Source organism: Struthio camelus, chromosome 34 (assembly GCF_040807025.1).
Source record: "Struthio camelus isolate bStrCam1 chromosome 34, bStrCam1.hap1, whole genome shotgun sequence".
Lineage (NCBI taxonomy): Eukaryota > Metazoa > Chordata > Aves > Struthioniformes > Struthionidae > Struthio > Struthio camelus.
The window spans coordinates 191,743-215,470 of NC_090975.1; the positions used below are offsets into that span (position 1 = coordinate 191,743).

Genomic DNA, 23,728 nt, shown 5'->3' on the forward strand with positions numbered 1-23,728 from the left:
CGTGCAATGCACAGCACTGTGCAACGGCAGTTCCGTGCAATGCACAGTGCTGTGCAACAAGGGTCTTGTGCAACGCCTGGCGCTGTGCAACGGCAGCTGTGTGCAATGCACGGCGCTGTGCAACAAGGGTCTTGTGCAACACACAGCATTGTGCAACAGCAGCCTGGTGCAGCACATACCACTGTGCGACAGCAGTTGTGTGCAATGCACGGCACTGTGCAACGGCAGCTGTGTGCAACACAGCCCTGTGCAACAGCAGCCTTGTGCAATGGCAGCCTTGTGCAATGCCCGCAGTAGATTGAGGGCACCCTTGTGCAATGCACAGCACTGTGCAGCGGCGGCCTTGTGCAACACATGGCATTGTGCAACGGCAGCCTGGTGCAGCACATAGCACTGAGCAACAGCAGCCTTGTGCATTGCACGACATTGTGCAACAGCAGTTGTGTGCAATGCACAGCACTGTGCAATGGCAGTCTTGTGCAACGCACGGCATTGTGCAACAGCAGCCTTGTGCAATGCACGGCACTGTGCAATGCTAGCCTTGTGCAATGGACGACATGGTGCAACAGCAGTTGTGTGCAACGCACAGCACTGTGCAAGAGCAGCCTTGTGCAGTGCATGGCGTTGGGCGATGGCATCCTTGTGCAATGCACGACATTGTGCAATGGCAGCCTTGTGCAATGCACGGCACTGTGCGACGGCACTCTTGTGCAATGCATGGCATTGGGTGGCAGCAGCGTTGTGCAGCACATGGCGCTGTGCAACGGCAGCCCTGTGCACCGCACAGCATTGTGCAACGGCAGCCTTGTGCACCGCGCAGCATCGTGCAGTGGTGACCTGGTGCAATGCCCCGAGTTGTGCAAGGGCAGCCTTGTGCGGCGCGCTGTGTTTGGCCACAGCAGCCTTGCACGACGCCTGCAGCTGGCCGTTGCCAGCCTTGCGTAGTGCACCGCCTTGTGCCACAGCAGCCTCGTGCGACGCACGGCCTCGCACAACGGCGACCCCGCACTGTGCACAGCACTTGTGCACGGTGCCCCCTTCCCGAGCGCCTCCGAGGGAGACGTGCGAAAGACGGAGTTTTGGGGGGGGGGGGACGCGGGCGCCGGCGGCCTCGTGCGACGGTGGCCTCGTGCGACACGGGGCCTCGTGCCCAGCCGGGCGCTGCAGTACCCTCCCCACGGAGCGCCTCCCAGCAGAACGTGCGAGAGACACAGAAGCGGCGGTTCTGCACGACGGCGGCCTCGTGTGACATGCGGCCTCGTGCGACGTACGGCCTTGGGGCCCGGCCTCGTGCGACGCACGGCCTTGCACAGCAGCCTTGCGTCACAGTGCCGTGCAATGGCCTCGTGCAACGGGGGTGGGGGGGCTTTGTGCAACGGTCTTGTGCAACACGCGGCCTTGTGCAACGGCCTCGTGTGACACGTGGCTTTGTGCGACAGCCTTGTGCAATGGCGTTGTGAAAAGTGTGGCCCAGTGCAATGGCCTCGTGCAACATGTGTGCCCGTGCAACGGCCTTGCGCAATGTCCTCGTGCAATGGCCTCATGCAACACAGGGCTTCGTGCAAGGACCTCGTGCAAACGGGCCTCGTGCAACATGGGGCCCGGTGCAATGGCCTCGTGCAACAGCCTCGTGCCATGGCCTCCTCCGACGCAGGGCCTCGTGCAAGGACTACGTGCAAATGGCCTCGTGCAACATGTGGCCTCGTGCAATGGCCTTGTGCAACGGCCTCGTGCAATGCACGGCCTCGTGCAACGGCCTCGTGCAACGGCCTCGTGCGAAGCATGGCCTTGTGCAACGGGCTCGTGCAACGGCCGTGTGTGACACATGGCCTCGTGCGACGGCCTCGTGCGACACACGGCCTCGTGCAAACGGCCTCGTGCACGGCCCCCCCCCCGTGCTCTCGCTTGCTTGCGGCCCCCCCCGCCACCCCCTCCCCGCCCCCGGGGCGCCAAAACCGCTGGGAAATAACGGAAAAAAACCCACAAAGCCCAACAAAAACCCAAGAACCCCCCGAACGCGGGCGGGGGGCGGGGGGGGACGAGCCCGACCGGGGCCCCCCGGGACCGCGGGGGGATTTTTTAATTCGCCGCGGCCGACTTTCCTATTTTAATAAAATCCATCACGGTGTTTCCAACCGCCGCCGGGAGCGTCTCTGCCGGGCGGGGGGGGGGGAACACGCGTCGCACACGCGTCGCACACGCGTCGCACACGCCAAGGGAACTGGGGTTGGGTTGAACAGGGGTTTGTGCCTTGGGGGGGGTGTCGGGGCCTGAACACGGCGCCGTGGTGGATGTCGGGGCCTGGACACGGGTAGGTCACGCGTGTCGGGGTCCGAGCACGCGTGTTGGATCCTGAACACGGCTCCGTCACGGCTGTTGGGGGCCAAATAGGGATCTGTCGTGGGTGTCGGGGCCTGAACACGGATCCGTTGTGGATACGAGGGCTATAACATGCTTAGGTCATGCGTGTTGGGGCCGGAACATGCCTCGGTCACGCGTGTCATGGCCTGAACACACCTTGGTCATGTGTGTCAGAGCCTGAACACGCCTCGGTCACGCGTGTTGTGGCCTGAACACATCTCGATCACACGTGTCAGGGCCTGAACACGCCTCGGTCACGCGTGTCGGTGCCGGCTGTGGTGGGAACACGCGTGTGCGATCCTGGCTCGAGGAGGGCCCAGGCGTCCGGGCGGCAGTGGCTGATGGGGGAAGGGGGGGGGGTCTGCTGCGGATGCTCGTCGCTATGGCAACGGGCCGGTCGCCACGGTAACACTGCGCGGGGGGGGGGGGAGAGGAGGCGGCGCGCCGTCGCCATGGCAACGGGCCGGTCGCCACGGTAACACTGCGCGGCGGCGGTGCGGGGTGGGGGGGGGAGGTTGGGCGCCGTCGCCGTGGCAACGGTGAGTTCGGGGAGGGGAGGGGGCAGCTGCGGAGCCGTCGCCGTGGCAACGGTGAGTTCGGGAAGGGGAGGGGGCAGCTGCGGAGCCGTCGCCACGGCAACGGCTCCCAGCGGGGTGATGGGGCCCAGGCGGGTGATGGGGCCCAGGCGTCCGGCCCCCCACCCCCCCCCCCAACAGGAGGGGCCCAGGCGTCCGGGTTGAGCATTAACCGGCCGGGGCCGAAGGTCGCTCGCCGCCGGGCTGGTCGCGCTGAGCGGGGGCAGGTGGGGGCTGGGGGTGGTTTTGGGGAGGGGGGGGGTGGTCTCGGGAGGGGGCACATTTTGGGGTCAGACGGGGCGGTTTCGGGTCAGGTAGGAAGCGGGGTGCGGGGAGGGGGCAGTCAGGGAGCAGATTTGGGGCTGAAAGGGGCGGTTGTGGGGCTGGGGGAGGGGGTGGTTGGGGGGCTGGGGGGAGCTCTGTGCCCCCCCACGACCCCTGACCCTTGACCCCTGACCTCCGACCCAGCCATGGCCGAGGCCCCGCGGTGCCGCCGCATCGGGATCCTGGGCTACGGGCAACTGGGTAGGCCGGGCCCGGGGCAACTGGGAGAACTGGGGGGGGGGGGGCAACTGGGGGCTGTGGGGGGTAAATGGGGCCAGTGGGGGGCTATTGGGGGTAGTGAGGGGCTATTGGGGGTAGTGGGGGGTAAATCGGGGCTGTAGAGGGAGTAATTGGGGGCTGTGGGGGGCAATTGGGAGAAGTGGGGGGTAAATGGGGGCTGAGGGGGGCAATTGAGGTCAGTGGGGCAGTGAATGGGGGTGGTGGGAGGTAAATGGGGGCTGTAGGGAGGTCAATTGGGGGGACGGTTGTTGCCCCAAGGTCATCCCAGAGGGCGGTTGTGGGGCGGTTGTGCCGTGGCGAGGCGGTTGTTGCCCCAAAGGTTGTCCCTGGGGGTGGTGGTGGGGTGGTTGTGCCCTGATGGGGCGGTTGTTGCCCCAAGGCTGTCTCTGGGGGTGATTGTGCCCTGACGGGGCGGTTGTTGCCCCAAGGCCGTCCCGGGGGGCGGTTGTGCCCTGACGGGGCGACTGTTGCCCCAGGGCCGTCCCGGGGGGCGGTTGTGCCCTGACGGGGCGGTTGTTGCCCCAAGGCCGTCCCGGGGTCGGTTGTGCCCTGACGGGGCGGTTGTTGCCCCAGGGCCGTCCCGGGGGGCGGTTGTGCCCTGACGGGGCGACTGTTGCCCCAGGGCCGTCCCGGGGGGCGGTTGTGCCCTGACGGGGCGACTGTTGCCCCAGGGCCGTCCCGGGGGGCGGTTGTGCCCTGACGGGGCGGTTGTTGCCCCAGGGCCGTCCCGGGGTCGGTTGTGCCCCGATGGGGCGACTGTTGCCCCAGGGCCGTCCCGGGGTCGGTTGTGCCCTGACGGGGCGACTGTTGCCCCAGGGCCGTCCTGGGGGGCGGTTGTGCCCTGACGGGGTGACTGTTGCCCCAGGGCCGTCCCGGGGGGCGGTTGTGCCCTGACGGGGCGGTTGTTGCCCCAAGGCCGTCCCGGGGTCGGTTGTGCCCTGACGGGGCGGTTGTTGCCCCAGGGCCGTCCCTGGGTGCGGTTGTGCCCTGACGGGGCGACTGTTGCCCCAGGGCCGTCCCGGGGGGCGGTTGTGCCCTGACGGGGCAACTGTTGCCCCAGGGCCGTCCCGGGGGGCGGTTGTTGCCCCGACGGGGCGACTGTTGCCCCAGGGCCGTCCCGGGGGGCGGTTGTTGCCCCGATGGGGCGACTGTTGCCCCAGGGCCGTCCCGGGGGGCGGTTGTGCCCTGACGGGGCGACTGTTGCCCCAGGGCCGTCCCGGGGGGCGGTTGTGCCCTGACGGGGCGACTGTTGCCCCAGGGCCGTCCCGGGGGGCGGTTGTGCCCCGACGGGGCGACTGTTGCCCCAGGGCCGTCCCGGGGGGCGGTTGTGCCCTGACGGGGCGACTGTTGCCCCAGGGCCGTCCCGGGGGGCGGTTGTGCCCTGACGGGGCGACTGTTGCCCCAGGGCCGTCCCGGGGGGCGGTTGTGCCCTGACGGGGCGACTGTTGCCCCAGGGCCGTCCCGGGGGGCGGTTGTGCCCTGACGGGGCGGTTGTTGCCCCAGGGCCGTCCCGGGGGGCGGTTGTGCCCCGACGGGGCGGTTGTTGCCCCAAGGCCGTCCCGGGGTCGGTTGTGCCCCGACGGGGCGGTTGTTGCCCCAGGGCCGTCCCGGGGGGCGGTTGTGCCCCGATGGGGCGACTGTTGCCCCAGGGCCGTCCCGGGGGGCGGTTGTGCCCTGACGGGGCGACTGTTGCCCCAGGGCCGTCCCGGGGGGCGGTTGTGCCCTGACGGGGCGACTGTTGCCCCAGGGCCGTCCCGGGGGGCGGTTGTGCCCTGACGGGGCGACTGTTGCCCCAGGGCCGTCCCGGGGGGCGGTTGTGCCCTGACGGGGCGGTTGTTGCCCCAGGGCCGTCCCGGGGGGCGGTTGTGCCCTGACGGGGCGGTTGTTGCCCCAAGGCCGTCCCGGGGTCGGTTGTGCCCCGACGGGGCGGTTGTTGCCCCAGGGCCGTCCCGGGGGGCGGTTGTGCCCCGATGGGGCGACTGTTGCCCCAGGGCCGTCCCGGGGGGCGGTTGTGCCCTGACGGGGCGACTGTTGCCCCAGGGCCGTCCCGGGGGGCGGTTGTGCCCTGACGGGGCGACTGTTGCCCCAGGGCCGTCCCGGGGGGCGGTTGTTGCCCCGACGGGGCGACTGTTGCCCCAGGGCCGTCCCGGGGGGCGGTTGTTGCCCCGACGGGGCGACTGTTGCCCCAGGGCCGTCCCGGGGGGCGGTTGTGCCCTGACGGGGCGGCTGTTGCCCCAGGGCCGTCCCGGGGGGCGGTTGTGCCCTGACGGGGCGACTGTTGCCCCAGGGCCGTCCCGGGGGGCGGTTGTTGCCCCGACGGGACGACTGTTGCCCCAGGGCCGTCCCGGGGGGCGGTTGTGCCCTGACGGGGCGACTGTTGCCCCAGGGCCGTCCCGGGGGACGGTTGTGCCCTGACGGGGCGACTGTTGCCCCAGGGCCGTCCCGGGGGGCGGTTGTGCCCTGACGGGGCGGTTGTTGCCCCAGGGCAGTTCCTGGCGGGGCAGTTACTGGCCGACGGTCCCCGCCTGGGGCTGGCTCTGGCCTTCGTGTGGGCCCGCGACGGCGCCCGCCTGGGGCCGCTGCCCCCCGCCCTGCGCCTGTCCCACCTCCGCCTCCTGCCCCACACGTGAGTCGCCCCCCGTCACCCCTTGTCACGCCGTCACCTCCCTCCCGCCACCCCTTGTCACCCCCCGTCACCCCCTGCCCCACGTGAGTCACCCTCCGTCACCCCATCACCCCCGTCACCCCATCACCCTCGTCACCCCATCGCCTCTGCCACCCCCCCCGCCCCACCGACACCTCCTGCCCCACCCGTGTGTCACCCCTGTCGCCCTCCCAGGTCGCCCCTGTCACCTCCCACGCGTGAGTCTCCATCACCCCCTGTCAGCCCCCCCGTCACCGTCTGCCCCACCTCTGCCTGCTGCCCCACGCATGGGTCACCACTGTCACCCCCCCATCACCCTATCCCTGTCACCTCCACCCTGTCACCCCCGTCACCTCCAGGACTCTGTGTCACCCCTGTGTCACCCCCATTACCCCTATGTTACCCCCCAAACCCCTGTGTCACCACCACCCCCACCACCCCCATGACCCCCCAGGACCTCTGTGTCACCATCCATGTCACCCCCAGGACCCCTCATGTCACCTCTATGTCACCCCTGTGTCACCCCCCAAGCCAACTCTGTCACCCCCATGTCTCCCCCAAGACCCCTGTGCCTTCCCCGGGACCCCCATATCCCTGTGCCCACCTGTGTCCCCATGTCACCCCCCATGTGCCCGTGTCCCCCTGTGTCCCCCAGGGCCGTGGACCTGGTGGTGGAGGTGGCCCACCCCTGCGTGGCCCAGGAGCATGGCGAGGAGATCCTGGCCCACGCTGACTTCATGGTGGGGACACAGGGGGACACGGCGGGGGGACGGGGACGGGTGGTGGAGTCCAGGACACTGGGACCAGTGGGGACAGGAAATTGGGGGCAGTGGGGATGGTGGAGGACAGTGGTAATGGGCTGGCAGGGAGGGACACAACAGTGGGGACATTGAGGACAAGGAGGATGGGATGGTGGGACAGGATGGCAGGGATATTGGGGACATTGAGGACAAGGGGGGTGGGATGACAGGGACAGGACAGTGGAGACATTGGGGACGGGGACAGTGGCAATGGGATGGTAGGGTCATGAAAGCAGGGACATTGGGGATGGTGGGGACAGGACATTGGGGACAGCAGGGACAATGGGAACAGGATAGTAGGGGCAGGATGGCAGAAGTGATGGGGACAGCGGGGATGGGATGTTGGGGGTGAGATGATGGGGACAGTGGGGTCAAGACAGAGGGGATGTTAGAGACACTGGGGACATTGGGGATGTGGGGACTGGGACACCAGGGACGTGAGGACGGTGGGGATGATGGAGACAGTGGTACTGGGACACTGGGGACAGGGGGGCAACTGGTGCCAGGCCAGTGGGGACTTGGGGATAATGGAAACAGTGGGGTGGGGACAAAAAGGGACACCAGGGACAGTGGGGCCATTGGGGATGGGACACTCAGGACAAATGGGGACACTAGGGGCAACGGAGACATTGGTGCTAGGACGTTGGGGACAGCGGCACCATCAGGGCCGGTCTGCTGGGGACACAAGGATGATGGGGTCAGTGGGGCTGGGGCACTAGGGACAGCGGAGCTGGGACGCTGGGGCCATGGGGGTGCCGGGGACAGCGAGGGGGGGGACATTGGGGACACGGGGACACTGGGGGCAGCGGTGGGGGGACATTGGGGACGGCAGGCTGACCCCTGGCTGTCCCCCAGCTGGGGTCCCCCACGGCGCTGGCGGACCCGGACACGGAGAGGCGGCTGCGGGCGGCGGCGGAGCGTGGGGGTCACACGCTCTACGTGCCCCGCGGCGCCCTGTGGGGCTGTGAGGACATCCAGCGCATGGACGCCACCGGCACGCTGGCCGTGAGCCGGGGATGGGGACGCCGTGGGGTGGGGACAGCGTGGGGGGCATGCCATGGGTTTGGGGACACCATGGAGTTGGGGACACCATGGGGTGGGTACGTCATGGGGTTGGGAATGCTGTGGGATGGACGCCATGGGGTTGGGGACACCAAGGGGTTGGGGACACCATGGGGCTGGGGATGCCATGGGGCAGGAATGCCATGGGGTTGGGGACACTGTGGGGTGGGGTGCCATGGGGCAGGAATGCCATGGGATTGTGGACACCATGGGGTGGAACACTGCGGGGTGGGGGCCACCATGGGGTTGGGGACACCGTGGGACATTCAGTGCATGGATGCTGCTGGCATGCCGTCTGTCAGCCATGGGCCAGGACACCACTTGGGTGACTGTGTCCAGTTGGTGACACTACTGGGCAGGTGACCATGTCCAGTTGGGTGATGGCATTCGGTTGGGTAACGGTCTTGGCTTGATCACGACCTTGGCTTTGTGACCATGTCTGGTTGGGTGATGGCATCCGGTTGGGTGACAATGTTGGGTTGGTGACCATGTCCAGCTGGTGATGGCGTCCAGCTGGGTGATGGTTTTGGGTTGGTGATGGCATTGGGTTGGTGACAGTGTTGGGCTGGTGATCACACCCAGTTGGGTGATGGCATCCGGTTGGGTGACAATGTTGGGTTGATGCCAGCATTGGGTTGGTGACCACGTCTGGTTGGGTGGCAACGTTGGGTTGGTGCCAGCATCGGGTTGATGCCCAAGTCCAGTTGGGTGACAGCACCGTACCGGGCACCATGGTGTTGGGTGCCGCCATCGGGTCGGTGCCGGGCCGGGTGACGGTGTGCCCCCCCCCCGGCCGTGCCCCAGGCGCTGCAGGTGACAATGACGAAGGCGCCGCAGAGCTTCCGGCTGGAGGGGGAGCTGCGGGAGCGGCTGGCGGCAGTGATGGCGGCCGGGGGCCCCGGGGTGCTCTACGAGGGGCCCGTGCGGCCCCTCTGCGCCCTGGCCCCCAACAACGTCAACACCATGGCGGCCGCCTGCGTGGCCGCTCCCCGCCTCGGCTTCGACGGCGTCCGCGCCCGCCTGGTGGCCGACCCCAGGTGGGTGACGTCGCCCCGCGTCACCGCAACGTCCCCACGGCACGCGGAGGAGGTGACGGGCATCGGGGAGCCGGGCCAGGCTCTCCTTGTCACCCGTGGCCAGCGCAACTACGTGATGCCTGAGATGGTGTCACCCCTGTGTCACCCGATGTCCCTACAACGTCCCCCGGGCACATGGAGGACGCCATAGGTGGTGTGGAGCAAGGCCAAGCTCTCTGCTTTGGAGGCGGCCAGCATGACGCCACAACGCTGGGTGTGCCACGTCCCCCGATGTCCCATGTCACCCTGTGTCCCCACAATGTCCCCGCTGGCACACGGAGGAGGGGTTTTGGCGGGGGGGGGACCAGGCTCTGCACGTCACTGATGCACGGCACAACCCCGTGACGCCTGGGATGGTGGGTCCTCCATGTCCCCCCACCTTTGCCCCCGTGTCCCCGCAGCGTCCCCGACTGGCACGTGGTGGAGGTGGAGGTGACGGGCGTCGGGGAGCAGGGCCGGGCCCTGCGCGTCACCAGCGCCCGCCGCAACCCCGCGACGCCCGGGGCTGTCACCGGCACGGCCACTCGCCACGCCTTCTGGAGCAGCCTCTTGGGTGAGCGCCCGCCCTGGCGCCTCTGTCACCTACGTCCCCAGTGTCCTTCCATGTCCATGTCCCCCATGTCCCTCCAAGGCCGTGTCCCCCCATGTCACTCCATGTTCATGTCCCATGTTCATGTCCCTCCATGTTCCCCCATGTCCTTTCATGTCTGTGTCCCTCCCTATCCCTCCGAGTCCCCTCATGTCCTCCCATATCCCCTTCCCTCATGTCCCTCCATGTGCCCCATGTTCCCATGTCTCTCCATGTCCATGTCCCCCATATCCATGTCCCTTCATGTCCCGTCCCCCCATGTCCCCGTCCCATGTCCATGTCCCTCATGTCCCCCCCGTCCCATGTCCATGACCCATGTCCATGTCCCCCATCCCATGTCCATGTCCCTCATGTCCCCTATGTCCCTCCCTGTCCCCATGTCTCTCCATGTCCCGTGTCCCCCCGTCCATGTCCCATGTCCATGTCCCCCATATCCATGTCCTTTCATGTCCCATGTCCCCATGTCTCTCCATGTCCCATACCCCCCGTCCATGTCCATGTCCCCCATATCCCATGTCCCTCATGTCCCTTCATGTCCCGTGTCCCCATGTCTCTCCATGTCCCATGTCCCCCCGTTCCCTATGTCCCATGTCCATGTCCCCCATATCCCATGTCCCTCATGTCCCTTCATGTCCCGTGTCCCCATGTCCCATGTCCCTCGATGTCCCGTGTCCCATGTCCTATGTGCATGTCCCCATGTTCCTCCATGTCCCATGTCCATGTCCCCCGTGTCCATGTCCCCCATATCCCATGTTCCTCATGTCCCTCCATGTGCCGTGTCCCCATGCTTCATGTCCCCTGTGTCCCCCCAAGTCCATGTCCATATGTCCCATGTCCCTCCATGTCCCCTGTGTCCCATGTCCATGTCCATATGTCCCATGTCCCTCCATGTCCCCCCGTGTCCCCATGCTTCATATCCCCTGTGTCCCCCCAAGTCCCCCCATATCCCCCCCCATGTCCCCCACGTCCCCTCAGTCGCCATCTTGTCTCCCTCCCTCCCAGCCTGTCGTGGACACGGCGGATGCGTCCAGCTCTGCTGAGGCCGCCCCGGCGGCGACGAGGACGCGGACAGGGCCGGGCCGGGGGCGCCGCCGCCGGTGTCACGGTGGGGGGGGGGGGGACATTAAACCTGGCGGCGACACCGCGGCGACTCGCGTCATCATGGCGGCGCCGCGGGGGGGGGGGGGGGGGGGGGGGAAGAGCCGGTGCCGCGGGGCATGCCGGGAGCGACTCCCCCCTCCACGCCCGGGGCACGCCGGGTACTGTAGTTCCTGGCCGCGCGGCGCGGGGCACGCCGGGAGTCGCGGCCGCCGCGGCCGGCCGGAGCCGCGGGGCACGCCGGGAGCCGCGGGGCACGCCGGGAACCGTAGTTCCGGCCTGTCCGGGGGATGCGGCGGCCGCCGCCGGGCCGGGAGCAGCGGCGGGGTGCGACGGGCTCGGCCGGGCCGGGGGGAGCCGGAGGGGCGGCCTAGGCGCCTCGGGAGGGCCCTAGGGGCGCGGGGGAGGCGGGCAGAGGGCTCGAGTAGAGCCCGAGGGTGTCGGGGGGGCCCAGGGGTGTCCGGGGGGCGCGTGGAAGGCCGGGGCGGGGGGGTGTCCGGGAGGTCTGAGGGTGCTGGAGGCCGTTAGGGGGTGTCTGAGAGTGCGGGGGTATCCTGGGAGTTTGTTGGGGGGGTCTGAGGGGGGCTCAAGGGGGTGTCCAGGAGATCTGGGGGTGCCGGGGGCCTTGTGGAAGGTCTTGGGGGGGTTCAAGGGAGTCTTTAGGGGTCTGGGGGTGTGTTGGGGAGATCTAGAGGGGTTCAAGGGGGTGTCCAGGAGATCTGGGGGTGCCGGGGGCCTTCTGGAAGGTCTTGGGGGGGGGGTTCAAGAGAGTCTTTAGGGGTCTGGGGGTGTGTTGGGGAGATCTAGAGGGGTTCAAGGGGGTGTCCAGGAGATCTGGGGGTGCCGGGGGCCTTCTGGAAGGTCTTGGGGGGGGGTTCAAGAGAGTCTTTAGGGGTCTGGGGGTGTGTTGGGGAGATCTAGAGGGGTTCAAGGGGGTGTCCAGGAGATCTGGGGGTGCTGGGGGCCTTCTGGAAGGTCTTGGGGGGGTTCAAGGGAGTCTTTAGGGGTCTGGGGGTGTCCTGGGAGTGTGTTTGGAAGGATCTAGAGGGGTTCAAGGGGGTGTGCAGGAGATCTGGGGTGCCGGGGGCCTTCTGGAAGGTCTTGGGAGGGTCAGGGGAGTCTTTAGGGGTCTGTGGGTGTCCTGGGGGTATGTTTGGGGGGCCTGGATGGGGTTCAAGGGGGTGTGCAGGAGATCTGTGGGTGCTGGGGGCCTTCTGGAAGGTCCTGGGGGGTGCAAGAGGGTATCCAGGTGTGTCCTGGAGGTGCGGGGGATTGTTCTGGGTCTCAAGCGGGTGTTGTGGGGCTGCAGGGCGACCGCTGGAAGGCCTTGGGGATGCGAGGGGGGCTGTCCAGGGGTTTGGGGGTGTCCTGGGGGTGTGTGAGGGGGTTCAGGGGATTCAAGGGGGTGTTTGGGGGTCTGCGGGTGTCCTGGGGGCTCAAGGGGGGGTCCGGGAGGTCTCAGGGTGCAGGGGGGCACCTAGATGGCCCTGGGAGGATACAAGGGGGGGTGTCCTGGGGGAGTGTGGGGTTGTTTGGGGGTGTCCAGGGGTCTGGAGCTGCAGGGGGTGTGGGGGGTTGTTAGGGGGTGTCCCAGGGCTGCTGGGGCCTTCTGGAAGGTTCTGGAGGAGTCAAGGGGGTGTCGGGGGGGTGACTGGGGATGTCCTGGGGCTTGCTGGGGTCTTTAGGGGGTGTGTGGGGTGCAGTGGGGGTGTCTGGAGCTATCCTGGAGGTGCGTGAGGGCGTCTGCAGGGTTCAGTGGGGGTCCGGGGCAGTTCTGGGGGTGCCGGGGGATTTTTGGAAGGCCCTGGGGGGCGCGAGGGGATGTCTGAGGGTTTCTTGGGGGTGCAGAGGAGGGGCTGGAGCATTTTGGGGGGAGTAGCGGGGGGTGAAGGGGGCTTGGAGGACCCCAACGGGGCCTGGAGGATTTTTTGGGGAGGAGGTGCAGGTGTTTGGCAGGTTGTTCCGGAGGATCCCGGAAGAACCTCGAGGGCGTTTGGAGGAGCCGGAGGGCGCAGCGGCGGCGGGGGGTGTCGGGGGCCGCGGGGTAGCGCGGCGGTGCCGCCCTCACGCCGTCCCTTCCGTCCCGCAGGCAGCGGCGCCGGGCGCCCCGGCCCCGCCATGTCGGAGCCCGACTCGGAGGCGGCGGACGACCGAGGCGGGTTTTACCACGAGCGGCAACGCCTGGAGCTCTGCGCCGTCCACGCGCTCAACAACGTCCTGCAGCGGCCCTGCTTCACCCAGGAGGCGGCCGACGAGATCTGTAAACGGTACCGGGGCGGGGCGAAAAAGCGGCGACCCGCGTCCTTTTTGCCTTTCCCACGTTTCTTCTGCCTTTTTTTTTTTTTTCCTCCCCCCACCCCAACCTTTTTTTTCCCCAGCCTGGCACCCGAAGCCCGCTTAAACCCGCACCGCAGCGTCCTGGGCACGGGCAACTACGACGTGAACGTGATCATGGCGGCGCTGCAGAGCCTGGAGCTGGCTGCCGTGTGGTGGGACAAGCGCCGGTGAGGCCGGGACGGCGGCGCCCTTTCCCTAACGTCCGTCCTTTCCCTTCTTCCGTCGATCCTCGCGAATCTCTCTGGGCCCCGGGTAGGTCGCTGGAGCAGCTGGCGCTGGGGCAGATCCTGGGCTTCATCCTCAACGTGCCCTCGAACGTCTCGCTGGGTTTCGTCTCGCTGCCGGTGCGCCGCAAGCACTGGCTGGCCGTGCGGCAGCTCCGCGGCACCTACTACAACCTCGACTCCAAGCTCAAGGCGCCCGTGCGCATCGGCGGCGAGGGCGAGCTCAGGTACGGCGCGGCGGGGTGCCGGCGCGCCGGGGTGCCGGCGCGGCCGCCGCCTCCAGCCTCTCCCTCCGGCAGGGCCTTCCTGCGGGATTTCCTCTCCCAAGGCCTCTGCGAGGTTTTCCTCGTCGTGCCGAAGGCCGTGGAAGAAGCCGGCGCCTGGTTAAACGCGGAGTGAACGCGAGACTTCACCCGCGCAACCAAAGACGAGCGTTAAAAGTGGGAGTGAAGACCAGGGCGGCTTGGCCCGGCTTTGGCCCCAAACGGGGGGAGATGGGGACCGGAACGGGAGCCCCCCGGTTCGACGTTGACGCCGGCGCCGCAAGCGCTTCTCCCAGCGGTGATAAAGGACACGGTGCGAAACCGGCCGGGTTTTGTGCTCGCTGGCGCCGGGAAGGGACCTCGCGGGGTGGCGGGAGCCCGGCTGGCCCGGGACCCTTTTCACCCGTTTCCCTGTGCCGTCAGCAGCCCTAATTTGCCTGTTTTCACCTTATTTTTTTGGTTGGTTTTCCCTCCCGCTGCAGGATTTTCCTGCTGAAATTCGGAGCTGCCCGTGGGGCACTGGTGGTGTCGGGGCGCTCTAATACGTTGTAACGGGTTGTGGGTGGTGCTAGCAGTGCCCGCGGGGTGTGCGCATCGCGGCGGCCGCCTCGCACGCTCGTGTTACGTTGTGCCGGTTGTGTGTGTCGGGTGCCGGTTGCGCGTTACACACGGGTTGTACGGATCACGTGCTGGTTACGCGCGCTGCTTGTGTTTGTCACACGCTGGCGAGCTGTGCCACCTGCCCGTTACATGTGTCACACGCCGCTTACGCCTGTCACGCCGCTTGTGCGCGTCCCATGCCGCTTGTGCACCTTCCACGCCGCTTGTGCGTGTCGGATACACGCGGTACCTGCTGGTCATGCATATTACACACCCGCTGCGTGCGTCACACACCGCTTGTGCACCCCGGGGCGGCACCTCCGCGGGTTGTTTCCAGCCGTCCCCGGGCTCCTGTTCCCCGGCTGTACCCAGGGCCGGTACCCAAACGTAGACAAACGGGATCGATTAACGCTGGGCGCTAATTACGGCGAGGGTGCTGGGGGGAGGGTCTCGTGGGCCGCAGTAGCGGCGTGGATCGCACCCCCGCGGGGTGATTAAAACCTCGTTGACAGGTTTGTGGCTCTCCCGTAGCTTTTCCTGTCACTGCTCTTGGCGGGGGGAACGGGACCAGCCCGAGTTCAGCACAAACTTTTGGGGGTGACTGAGCTCGATTTCTTCCCTCCCCCCTCCCAAAAACAGACCCACATTCACCAACCGCTGGAGCAAAGCCAACCGTCAGCGTGCCACTCGGCCAACACCTTCCCGACAGCAGCTTTTCCAGGGGCGGGGAGAAAACCCCGAAAATAAAACCCTTAGTTGAGCTGCCTATAGCATACGTGTAGGAAGAGAATCTATTCTGAAAGACAAAAATATTGGGGAATTTATGTTGCTAATGAGCATTAGGGGGTTTTGGGGTGCTGGGAAGCACTTTAAAAGCACGTTTTCTTGCTAGTTTGAGTGTTGGCAGCTCTGCTAGGAGAGGGTGGGTGGCTCTGAAAAGAGCCGTGGGGCCGAGGGGAGCAGACCCTGCCGTTCCGGGGAGCCGCTTTACTTGGAGCGGGTGTGCTCGGCGCCGGCCTCGCTGCCCTCGCAGGCGGTGTGCTTGGCCCGCTCGCCGGGCAGCAGCGGGCGCGCGGGCGGCCGTCTGGATCCCCCGCGAGGTGACGGCGGAGCGCCGTTGTAGCGCGCCAGGCGCGAGGCCTCGCCGGCGACGCGCTCGAAGGCGGCGTTGGCGAAGGGGTTGGCGATGCCCGCGGCCTCGGGGGAGATGCCCGCGTCGGGGCGCGCCTGCTGCAGCACCTCGTACGCGTGGGTGGAGCAGCTCTCCTCGCGGCCGCGCCGCCGCTTCTCGTCGCCTTTCTTCTGCGTCTTGGTCACCGCTTTCTGGGGCCCGGCGCGGGCGCGGGCCTGGCCGGCTCGGGCATCCGCCGCTGCCGGTGCCGCTGCCGCTGCCGGTGCTGCCGCCGCCGCCGGGGAACAGAGCGCAGTGAGGAGGCGGCGGCGGCTTTCTAGCGGCGCTATGCAAATGAGGGCTCCGCGGCGCGCCTTCCCATTGGCCGAGAGCGCGCGGGGATGCAAATAGCGGGCTCGAAAGCGCGCTCCGCCATTGGCCGCCGTGGGCCTTCGCCCGCCGGCCAATGGGCGCGCGCCGGGCTCCGGTTCCCCGCGCGGTCCGGGAGCGGGCGGGCCGCCTCCGGCTGGCCGTCCGCAGCGGCGAGCAGCTCCGCGGCCGCTCCGCGCTCTCAGCGCCGCCCTGCGCCGCCCTGCGCCGCCCTGCCCTGCGCTGCCCTGCCCCGCGCTGCCCTGCCCTGCGCTGCCCTGCCCTGCCCTGCCCTGCCCTGCCCTGCCCTGCCCTGCGCTGCGCCGCCCTGCCCTGCCCTGCCCTGCCCTGCCCTGCCCCGCGCTGCCCTGCCCTGCCCTGCGCCGCCCTGCCCTGCCCTGCGCCGCCCTGCGCTGCGCTGCCCTGCGCTGCCCCGCCCTGCCCTGCCCTGCCCTGCCCTGCGCCGCCCTGCCCTGCCCTGCGCTGCCCCGCCCTGCCCTGCCCTGCCCTGCGCCGCCCTGCCCTGCCCTGCGCCGCCCTGCCCTGCCCTGCCCTGCCCTGCGCTGCCCTGCGCTGCCCCGCGCTGCCCTGCCCTGCGCTGCCCTGCCCTGCGCTGCCCCGCCCTGCGCTGCGCTGCCCCGCCCTGCCCTGCGCTGCCCTGCCCTGCCCTGCCCTGCCCTGCGCTGCGCTGCGCCGCCCTGCCCTGCCCTGCCCTGCGCTGCCCCGCCCTGCCCTGCCCTGCGCTGCCCCGCCCTGCCCTGCCCTGCCCTGCCCTGCCCTGCGCCGCCCTGCCCTGCCCTGCCCTGCGCTGCCCTGCCCTGCGCTGCCCTGCGCCGCCCTGCCCTGCCCTGCGCTGCCCTGCGCTGCCCTGCCCTGCCCTGCGCTGCCCTGCGCTGCCCTGCCCTGCCCTGCCCTGCGCTGCCCTGCCCTGCCCTGCGCTGCCCTGCGCTGCCCCGCCCTGCGCTGCGCTGCCCCGCCCTGCCCTGCCCCGCCCTGCCCTGCGCTGCCCTGCCCTGCCCTGCCCTGCCCTGCCCTGCCCTGCCCTGCCCTGCCCTGCGCTGCCCTGCCCTGCCCTGCCCTGCCCTGCCCTGCCCTGCCCTGCCCTGCGCTGCCCTGCGCTGCCCTGCGCCGCCCCGCCCTGCCCTGCCCTGCCCTGCCCTGCCCTGCCCTGCCCTGCCCTGCCCTGCCCGAGAAGTGAGGCTCTTTTCCGAGCCGCCCGCCGCCGCCGCCCAGAGCCGCGGTGCTGGCTGAGGGGCGGCGCCGCGGGGCCGCGGGGAGGCGGCGGCGGCGGCGGCGGCGGAGCGGCGGGGCCGCAGCCGGCGGCGGCCAATCAGCGCCGAGCCCGCGAAATTCAAAGCCGCCCCGCCCCCCTCCCCCCCCCAGTCCCGCGACGGCGCCCGAGCGCGCGGCCGCTGAGCAGCCAATGAGGAGCGCGGCGCGGGTATAAAAGGCGGCGGCGCGGGGTGGCGCGGGCAGTGCGGCGGCGGCGGCGGCGCGGAGCGGAGCGGGCGAGGCGGGGAGGGCGCTGCCCGGTGGCGGCCGGGCGCGGCGGGGGCCCCGGCGCTGCCTGGAGCGGCGCGAGCCGCTGCTCCGCGCGCCGCCCTTGGAGCGCCTGGTGCGCGGGGCTTGAGGAGGGAGCTGCGCTGCCGGAGCTCGGCCGTGAGGGCGCTGCGGGAGGCCGGCGAGGCTCCTGCCGGGGGGCGCCAACCCCCGCGCCCACTTTCTTTTCTCGCAAGGCTGCTGGTGGAGCCGCCGGGAGCCCCCCGCCCCGCGGCTGTGGGAAAACGCAGCAAAGCGCTTCCCCGTTCCTTTCCCCCACCGCGGTCGTCAGCGGCGCCGTGAAGTTTTGCAAGCTTTGGCCAAAATGCTACTTTACCGAGGCATCGTTTCCTGCCGCCTCCAGCGCTCTGTTTTTGATGTTCTCCTGCCCGCTCTTTGAGCGTGGTGAAAGATGTTTCTCCTTCCGCGCAAACGTGCGGCGTGGGGGCATTGGTGGTTCAGTGGTAGAATTCTCGCCTGCCACGCGGGAGGCCCGGGTTCGATTCCCGGCCAATGCAACGCGCTCGGTTTTTGTTGCTTCTTTTCTTCTTCCTTCGCCCGCCGCGCGCTTTTCCTTTCCATCGACGAGCAGGTTGTCTCGTCCGACCCCCTCCTTCCCCGCCGCGCCCCCTTGCGGCGCCGCTTCCCCCGCGCACGCCCTCACCTCATCGCGGCGGTGGCTGCGGCAGCAGATCCGCGGTCTCACTTTGTATCGGCACGCGGAAAAACGCAGCGGTTCCGCAGGGAAAAGAGGCGCTGGGAGGAGCTGCTGCCGGCGGCTCTGGCAGCGCTGCGCTCGGCTGTAAAAACGGGACGGGGGGGAAAAGGTTCGGCCGCGTCCCTGGGTGGGCTCGAACCACCAACCTTTCGGTTAACAGCCGAACGCGCTAACCGATTGCGCCACAGAGACAGGCGGCGGCGTGTGCCCGGCTCCGCTACTCCTGCCCGCCGCGGGGGCGGTGCTGGGGGCGGCGGCAACTCAGATCCCCCCCTGCCCCAAAATAACCCCCCAAGTTCGGCTTCGCCGCCCAGGCGGAGCGTGGAGATAGGGGTGACGCAGCAAAGAGAAAGTTGCCCCCCGCATGCGGAGTCAGGACCCTGCAAAGCAAGGGGGGGGGGGCCGCCCAGCACGGGGATTTCCCGCCGTGGATCGCTGCTTGGGCGGTCTCCAGCGCGGCTCTGCAGGCTGCGCGATTCCCCACGCGGGAATAGCCAAAAAGAGGCGCAGGCAAAAGCCAACGCGCCGCCGACGAGGATGGGATTCGAACCCACGCGTGCAGAGCACAATGGATTAGCAGTCCATCGCCTTAACCACTCGGCCACCTCGTCCGCCGGCTGCGGCTGCGCCGCCGCGGCGCCATGGGGCGCGCCGGGCCCGCCGCCGCCGCCGAGCGCCGCCGCCGCCGCCAAGGGGAGCGCCGGGGCCGGGCCGGGCGCAGGGGATGTAGCTCAGCGGTAGAGCGCATGCTTCGCATGTATGAGGCCCCGGGTTCAATCCCCGGCATCTCCAGCGGCGGCGGAGCCTCCGCTCCCTTTTTCTGGGCGGGCGGGATCCCGCGAGCAGAGCGGGGTCGCCCCGCCCTCGCGGGGCAGCGGCTGCTGCTCTTCCTCCCCCCTTTCTTCCTCCTCCTATTCTTCTGCCTCCTCCTCGCCCGCGGCCCACGAGCGGGCCCTTCGCCCCCTCCTTTTCCCTGCCGTCCCCCGGGGCACCTCGAGCCGCGGCGCCGGCGGAGGCGCCCGCAGAGCCCCCGCGCGGCCGTTCTGCGATTCGGGTTTAAGTGTAAAAACCGAGAAGCACGTTTTCCGGGCAGCAGAGTGGCGCAGCGGAAGCGTGCTGGGCCCATAACCCAGAGGTCGATGGATCGAAACCATCCTCTGCTAAGTCGTTTTTCTCCCCCCCGCCGCCCCGGGCTTTTCTCGCCTTTCTTGCCGCTGCGCAGCACGAAAGCCGCGCGGCCTCCCCGCGGCACGGGCCGAAGCTCCCCCGGGAGCCGGGACCGGCCCTCGCTGCGGATGCCGCCGCGCGGAGCGTGGCACGAGGTGCAGACGGCGAGGCCGGGAAAACCTTTAGGGAAAAACCCCGTCTCGATCGGGCGGGACAACCGGGCTCCGGGGAGCCGCGCGGCTCTGGCTCCCCCCGCGGAGTTGGGGGGGGCGGGCGGGCGCTTGGCGCCGAGAGCGGAGGTTTAAACACCGCCGTCTGATTGGTGGGCGAGGGAAGCCGCGCGTGCTCATTGGCGAGGAGGGAGGTGTGGGCGGGGCGCCGCCTGCCCGCTCCCAGTCCCCACTCAGGTCCGACCCACGGCGCGGGAAAGGCCTGGGCGAGGGCGGCTTTAAGCGTCTTCACTGCGCGGCGCTGCTCTGTCCCGGCCGGGAACCCCCCCCCCCCCCCCCGTCGGCCTGTGCCAGCGCCTCCCTCGGCCGCGGGAGAGGAACCGCTCGGTGGAGCCGCCGGACGCGCCGTGTCCCGCCGCAGCGGGGGGTTTCGAGGTCGAAAAGGTAGAGCGGACGGGAAGGAAAGGGAGGAGAAAAACAAACAAAAAGGAGCACAAAAGCGCGGCCTCCCCGTCGGGGAATCGAACCCCGGTCTCCCGCGTGACAGGCGGGGATACTCACCACTATACTAACGAGGAAGGGGCTGGGAGCCCCCGGCGGCCCGCGGCCTCCCATTGCGGCGCCCGCGGCCGGCAGCGCCGAGCACCGGGACGCGCCGGCGGGAAGCGCCGCGCAAGGGCGGCGGGCGGCTTCGCTGCGAGGGCGGCGTGGAGGAAGCGGCGCGGAGCGCGCGGGCAGGGGACGGAGTTGTTGCTTCGCGCTCGGTCCGGCAGCACCTGGAGATGGAGAAGAAACGGCGACGGGACGCCAACAGCCGGCGCCGTGGCTTAGTTGGTTAAAGCGCCTGTCTAGTAAACAGGAGATCCTGGGTTCGAATCCCAGCGGTGCCTCCCGGTTTATTGCCGCCATGTCGCGACAGTGATTTTTTTTTTCCTAAAGAGAATTATTATTTTCCCCTTATCTCTCTCTCCTCTGGTTTGTTTTTTTTTTTTTTTTTAAAGGAGCTGCGCAAAACGTCGCCGCGCCCCTGAATCCCCGCTGTCGAGCAGAGAGCGGCTTACGTGGCTGGAGGTAGCTGCGGCTCCGCTTGCTCTCCCCGGCGGAGAGCCCCCCCCCCGCTCCCCCGCCCCCTGCCCCGGGAAAGCAGCAGCCGCTGTGACCGTGCGGGCAGGCACTGAACGGGGAGGGTGGGGGAAAGGACTGGAATGAAAAAGGAAGCTAAAATTCGGGGCGGGGGAAAATTAAAAAAGTTGAAAGGAAAAAAAGCAACTTCCCTGACCGGGAATCGAACCCGGGCCGCGGCGGTGAGAGCGCCGAATCCTAACCACTAGACCACCAGGGAGGGACGAAAACCGTCTCTCAGTAAGTACAGAAAGAGCTCCTTTTCCCCCAGACGGGAGCACCTTTCCCCCCCCACCCAGAACACGCCCCCCCCCACGGCTGTGACTGCCGAAGCGCCCACGCGGTGGGGCAGAGGAGGATGCGCCCGCCCAGCACCGCGGGGGGGTGAAGGGGAGGGACGAGCATCAGCGCTGACCATGGGACAACCGCGGGCGAGCAGCGGCTCTGCTGGGGAGGGGGGCCCAAAAGGGACACCGCAGACACGCCGGCTGAACGCCCTTGCGCACGGCGGTGACACGCTTAGCGCGGGCGGCGCGGGGGTTGGCGCCCCCCGACAGGAGCCTCGCCCGCCTCCCGCAGCGCCCTCACGGCCGAGCTCCGGCAGCGCAGCTCCCTCCTCAAGCCCCGCGCACCAGGCGCTCCAAGGGCGGCGCGCGGAGCAGCGGCTCGCGCCGCTCCAGGCAGCGCCGGGGCCCCCGCCGCGCCCGGCCGCCACCGGGCAGCGCCCTCCCCGCCTCGCCCGCTCCGCTCCACCGCCGCCGCCGCACTGCCCGCGCCACCCCGCGCCGCCGCCTTTTATACCCGCGCCGCGCTCCTCATTGGCTGCTCAGCGGCCGCGCGCTCGGGCGCCGTCGCGGGACTGGGGGGGGAGGGGGGCGGGGCGGCTTTGAATTTCGCGGGCTCGGCGCTGATTGGCCGCCGCCGGCTGCGGCCCCGCCGCTCCGCCGCCGCCGCCGCCGCCGCCTCCCCGCGGCCCCGCGGAGCCGCCCCTCAGCCAGCACCGCGGCTCTGGGCGGCGGCGGCGGGCGGCTCGGAAAAGAGCCTCACTTCTCGGGCAGGGCAGGGCAGGGCAGGGCAGGGCAGGGCGGCGCAGGGCAGGGCAGGGCAGCGCAGGGCAGCGCAGGGCAGGGCAGGGCAGGGCAGCGCAGGGCAGCGCAGGGCAGCGCAGGGCGGCGCAGGGCGGCGCAGGGCGGCGCTGAGAGCGCGGAGCGGCCGCGGAGCTGCTCGCCGCTGCGGACGGCCAGCCGGAGGCGGCCCGCCCGCTCCCGGACCGCGCGGGGAACCGGAGCCCGGCGCGCGCCCATTGGCCGGCGGGCGAAGGCCCACGGCGGCCAATGGCGGAGCGCGCTTTCGAGCCCGCTATTTGCATCCCCGCGCGCTCTCGGCCAATGGGAAGGCGCGCCGCGGAGCCCTCATTTGCATAGCGCCGCTAGAAAGCCGCCGCCGCCGCCGCCTCCTCCTCACTGCGCTCTGTTCCCCGGCGGCGGCGGCAGCACCGGCAGCACCGGCACCGGCAGCGGCAGCACCGGCAGCGGCAGCGGCGGATGCCCGAGCCGGCCAGGCCCGCGCCCGCGCCGGGCCCCAGAAAGCGGTGACCAAGACGCAGAAGAAAGGCGACGAGAAGCGGCGGCGCGGCCGCGAGGAGAGCTGCTCCACCCACGCGTACGAGGTGCTGCAGCAGGCGCGCCCCGACGCGGGCATCTCCCCCGAGGCCGCGGGCATCGCCAACCCCTTCGCCAACGCCGCCTTCGAGCGCGTCGCCGGCGAGGCCTCGCGCCTGGCGCGCTACAACGGCGCTCCGCCGTCACCTCGCGGGGGATCCAGACGGCCGCCCGCGCGCCCGCTGCTGCCCGGCGAGCGGGCCAAGCACGCCGCCTGCGAGGGCAGCGAGGCCGGCGCCGAGTACACCCGCTCCAAGTAAAGCGGCTCCCTGGAACGCAGGGTCTGCTCCCCTCGGCCCCACGGCTCTTTTCAGAGCCACCCACCCTCTCCTAGCAGAGCTGTAAACCTTAAGAGCCCGTTTTCCACTTTATCTTATAAGATGGGACTTCCTTGCTAGGGATGTTCTTGTAGAAGTAGCTGGGATTGCTCTCTAACCTGTAAATGCTGCTTCATGCTGCATGTAAGCAGCATCTTGCACTTATAACTCGTCTTAAATTATTCCTTACCTACTACAGCAACACAAGAAAGTAGTTTTATTAGTGCTAAGGGAGTAGAAGCTTCTTTTAGGTGTCACGTTTTGTGCATCTTGCACGTTGTGCTTGTTCGTGTCTGCACTTAGTGCCCTGCTCGAACCGCTCTTGGGAGCTGCCTGCGGGAAGATGCATTTAGCAAACAGAAATAACTTCCTTTTCTGCAGGATGTGCGTTTCCAGGCAATGCTCTCCCTGCCTTTTAAGGGTGCTTAATAACCTGCTTTTTGGGGATGATGATGCTGTTCCTGGCCAGGGTGCTTGTCCTGATCGTCCCACTACAGGTTTCGGCGTTGCCTTGTGCGAGGGGGGGCTCCCGGAGAGGAAGGAGCAAGAGGTGGGCAATTCCTTTTGGAAGAAATGGGATTTCTGTGCTCATTGGAGGAATATTCAACTATTTTTAAAGGTTTTGCTTGGCAGAGAGCAGCCTGCCAGCGCCTGACGTGCTGACTTGTTGCCTTCAGGGTATTTCCTTGGTGCAGCTTGGCAGGATTTGGGCTCGGATTCCCTCTTCCGAGGGGATAGTTCAGGTCCCAGGGCAACGCTTTGGCCCATGTTAGCAGCTTGGGCCAGCCTGAAACTTCCTTAAATCCCGGGGGATTTATTGGTGCTTTTCCCGCAGCATGAGCGTTAACCACAACCAGCAACTGCCGAACGTCGTGGCGTTAAATGCCGCTCATGGGGAAACAGAAATGTTATTTCTGGGCTCTACTGTGGTTTTGGAGATGTTTTTTTTGGCCAGCCATCCGCTGTTTAGGGAAAAGCGGGACTGGAACTAAGGTACCAGTGTGGTTTTGGGGAACGCAAGGATCGGCGCAGTTTCCCTTTGCTGATTTGCGTGTCCTGGGACTGAGGAATGGGGAAACACTTTGCGAACGGACTCACCGGTGCCTCCTCCACCTTCAGGGACCCCCGTTTTTGGGGATCTCACCGGTGAAGGGAGGTTCTCAGCTGCGTTAGACCGAACAGTTGTGTGCAGCGCAGCAAAGCAGGAGGCACAGGGGCTGGCAAGTCTCCAGACTTCTGCATAAACCATTGCAACCATAATTTGTAAGGATTTAAGTCAAAACGCGTTTCCAGGTTGGAACGCTGCTGCGAGCCTAGCACCAAGCACCTTGCTCTGCAAGCCCCAAACCGCTTCCAGCTCT

The 23,728-nt window shown here is 68.5% G+C and overlaps 1 protein-coding gene, 1 long non-coding RNA gene, 6 other non-coding genes and 2 pseudogenes across 10 annotated transcripts; 6 read left to right on the forward strand and 4 right to left on the reverse strand.

The window, feature by feature from the left end:
- The first annotated feature begins 3,019 nt into the window (after nt 1-3,019).
- LOC138063673 (aspartate dehydrogenase domain-containing protein-like) lies at nt 3,020-14,707 on the forward strand. 3 transcript variants are annotated; one of them, XM_068923429.1, is made up of 11 exons: nt 3,020-3,163; nt 3,405-3,461; nt 5,985-6,126; nt 6,800-6,884; nt 7,800-7,949; nt 8,811-9,043; nt 9,484-9,635; nt 12,859-13,036; nt 13,148-13,273; nt 13,363-13,557; nt 13,630-14,707. In XM_068923429.1, the coding sequence occupies exons 2-11, from the start codon at nt 3,407-3,409 to the stop codon at nt 13,727-13,729; spliced, it is 1,416 nt and encodes a 471-aa protein (XP_068779530.1). In that variant the 5' UTR covers nt 3,020-3,163; nt 3,405-3,406; the 3' UTR covers nt 13,730-14,707. The 3 variants fall into 3 exon arrangements, with proteins under 3 accessions (XP_068779530.1, XP_068779529.1, XP_068779531.1); XM_068923428.1 differs by having other exon boundaries at nt 13,659-14,707; XM_068923430.1 differs by having other exon boundaries at nt 3,121-3,163; nt 5,936-6,126.
- Nucleotides 14,708-14,961: 254 nt separating this feature from the next.
- Nucleotides 14,962-15,557, reverse strand: LOC138063675 (histone H2B 5-like; annotated as a pseudogene).
- Nucleotides 15,558-17,245: 1,688 nt separating this feature from the next.
- Nucleotides 17,246-20,270, reverse strand: LOC138063676 (uncharacterized). Its single transcript, XR_011137128.1, has 3 exons — nt 19,829-20,270; nt 17,877-18,012; nt 17,246-17,689 (listed from the first exon to the last, which is right to left on the reverse strand). It is a non-coding gene; the product is annotated as an uncharacterized lncRNA (long non-coding RNA).
- TRNAG-GCC (transfer RNA glycine (anticodon GCC)) lies at nt 17,660-17,730 on the forward strand. Its single transcript has one exon. It is a non-coding gene; the product is annotated as a tRNA-Gly (tRNA).
- TRNAN-GUU (transfer RNA asparagine (anticodon GUU)) lies at nt 18,049-18,122 on the reverse strand. Its single transcript has one exon. It is a non-coding gene; the product is annotated as a tRNA-Asn (tRNA).
- Nucleotides 18,651-18,722, forward strand: TRNAA-CGC (transfer RNA alanine (anticodon CGC)). Its single transcript has one exon. It is a non-coding gene; the product is annotated as a tRNA-Ala (tRNA).
- TRNAM-CAU (transfer RNA methionine (anticodon CAU)) lies at nt 19,022-19,093 on the forward strand. The gene has a single exon. It is a non-coding gene; the product is annotated as a tRNA-Met (tRNA).
- Nucleotides 19,774-19,845, reverse strand: TRNAD-GUC (transfer RNA aspartic acid (anticodon GUC)). Its single transcript has one exon. It is a non-coding gene; the product is annotated as a tRNA-Asp (tRNA).
- TRNAT-AGU (transfer RNA threonine (anticodon AGU)) lies at nt 20,084-20,157 on the forward strand. Its single transcript has one exon. It is a non-coding gene; the product is annotated as a tRNA-Thr (tRNA).
- A 1,663-nt stretch (nt 20,271-21,933) lies between the features above and the next one.
- On the forward strand, nt 21,934-23,680 carry LOC138063678 (histone H2B 5-like; annotated as a pseudogene).
- The last annotated feature ends 48 nt before the right edge of the window (nt 23,681-23,728 follow it).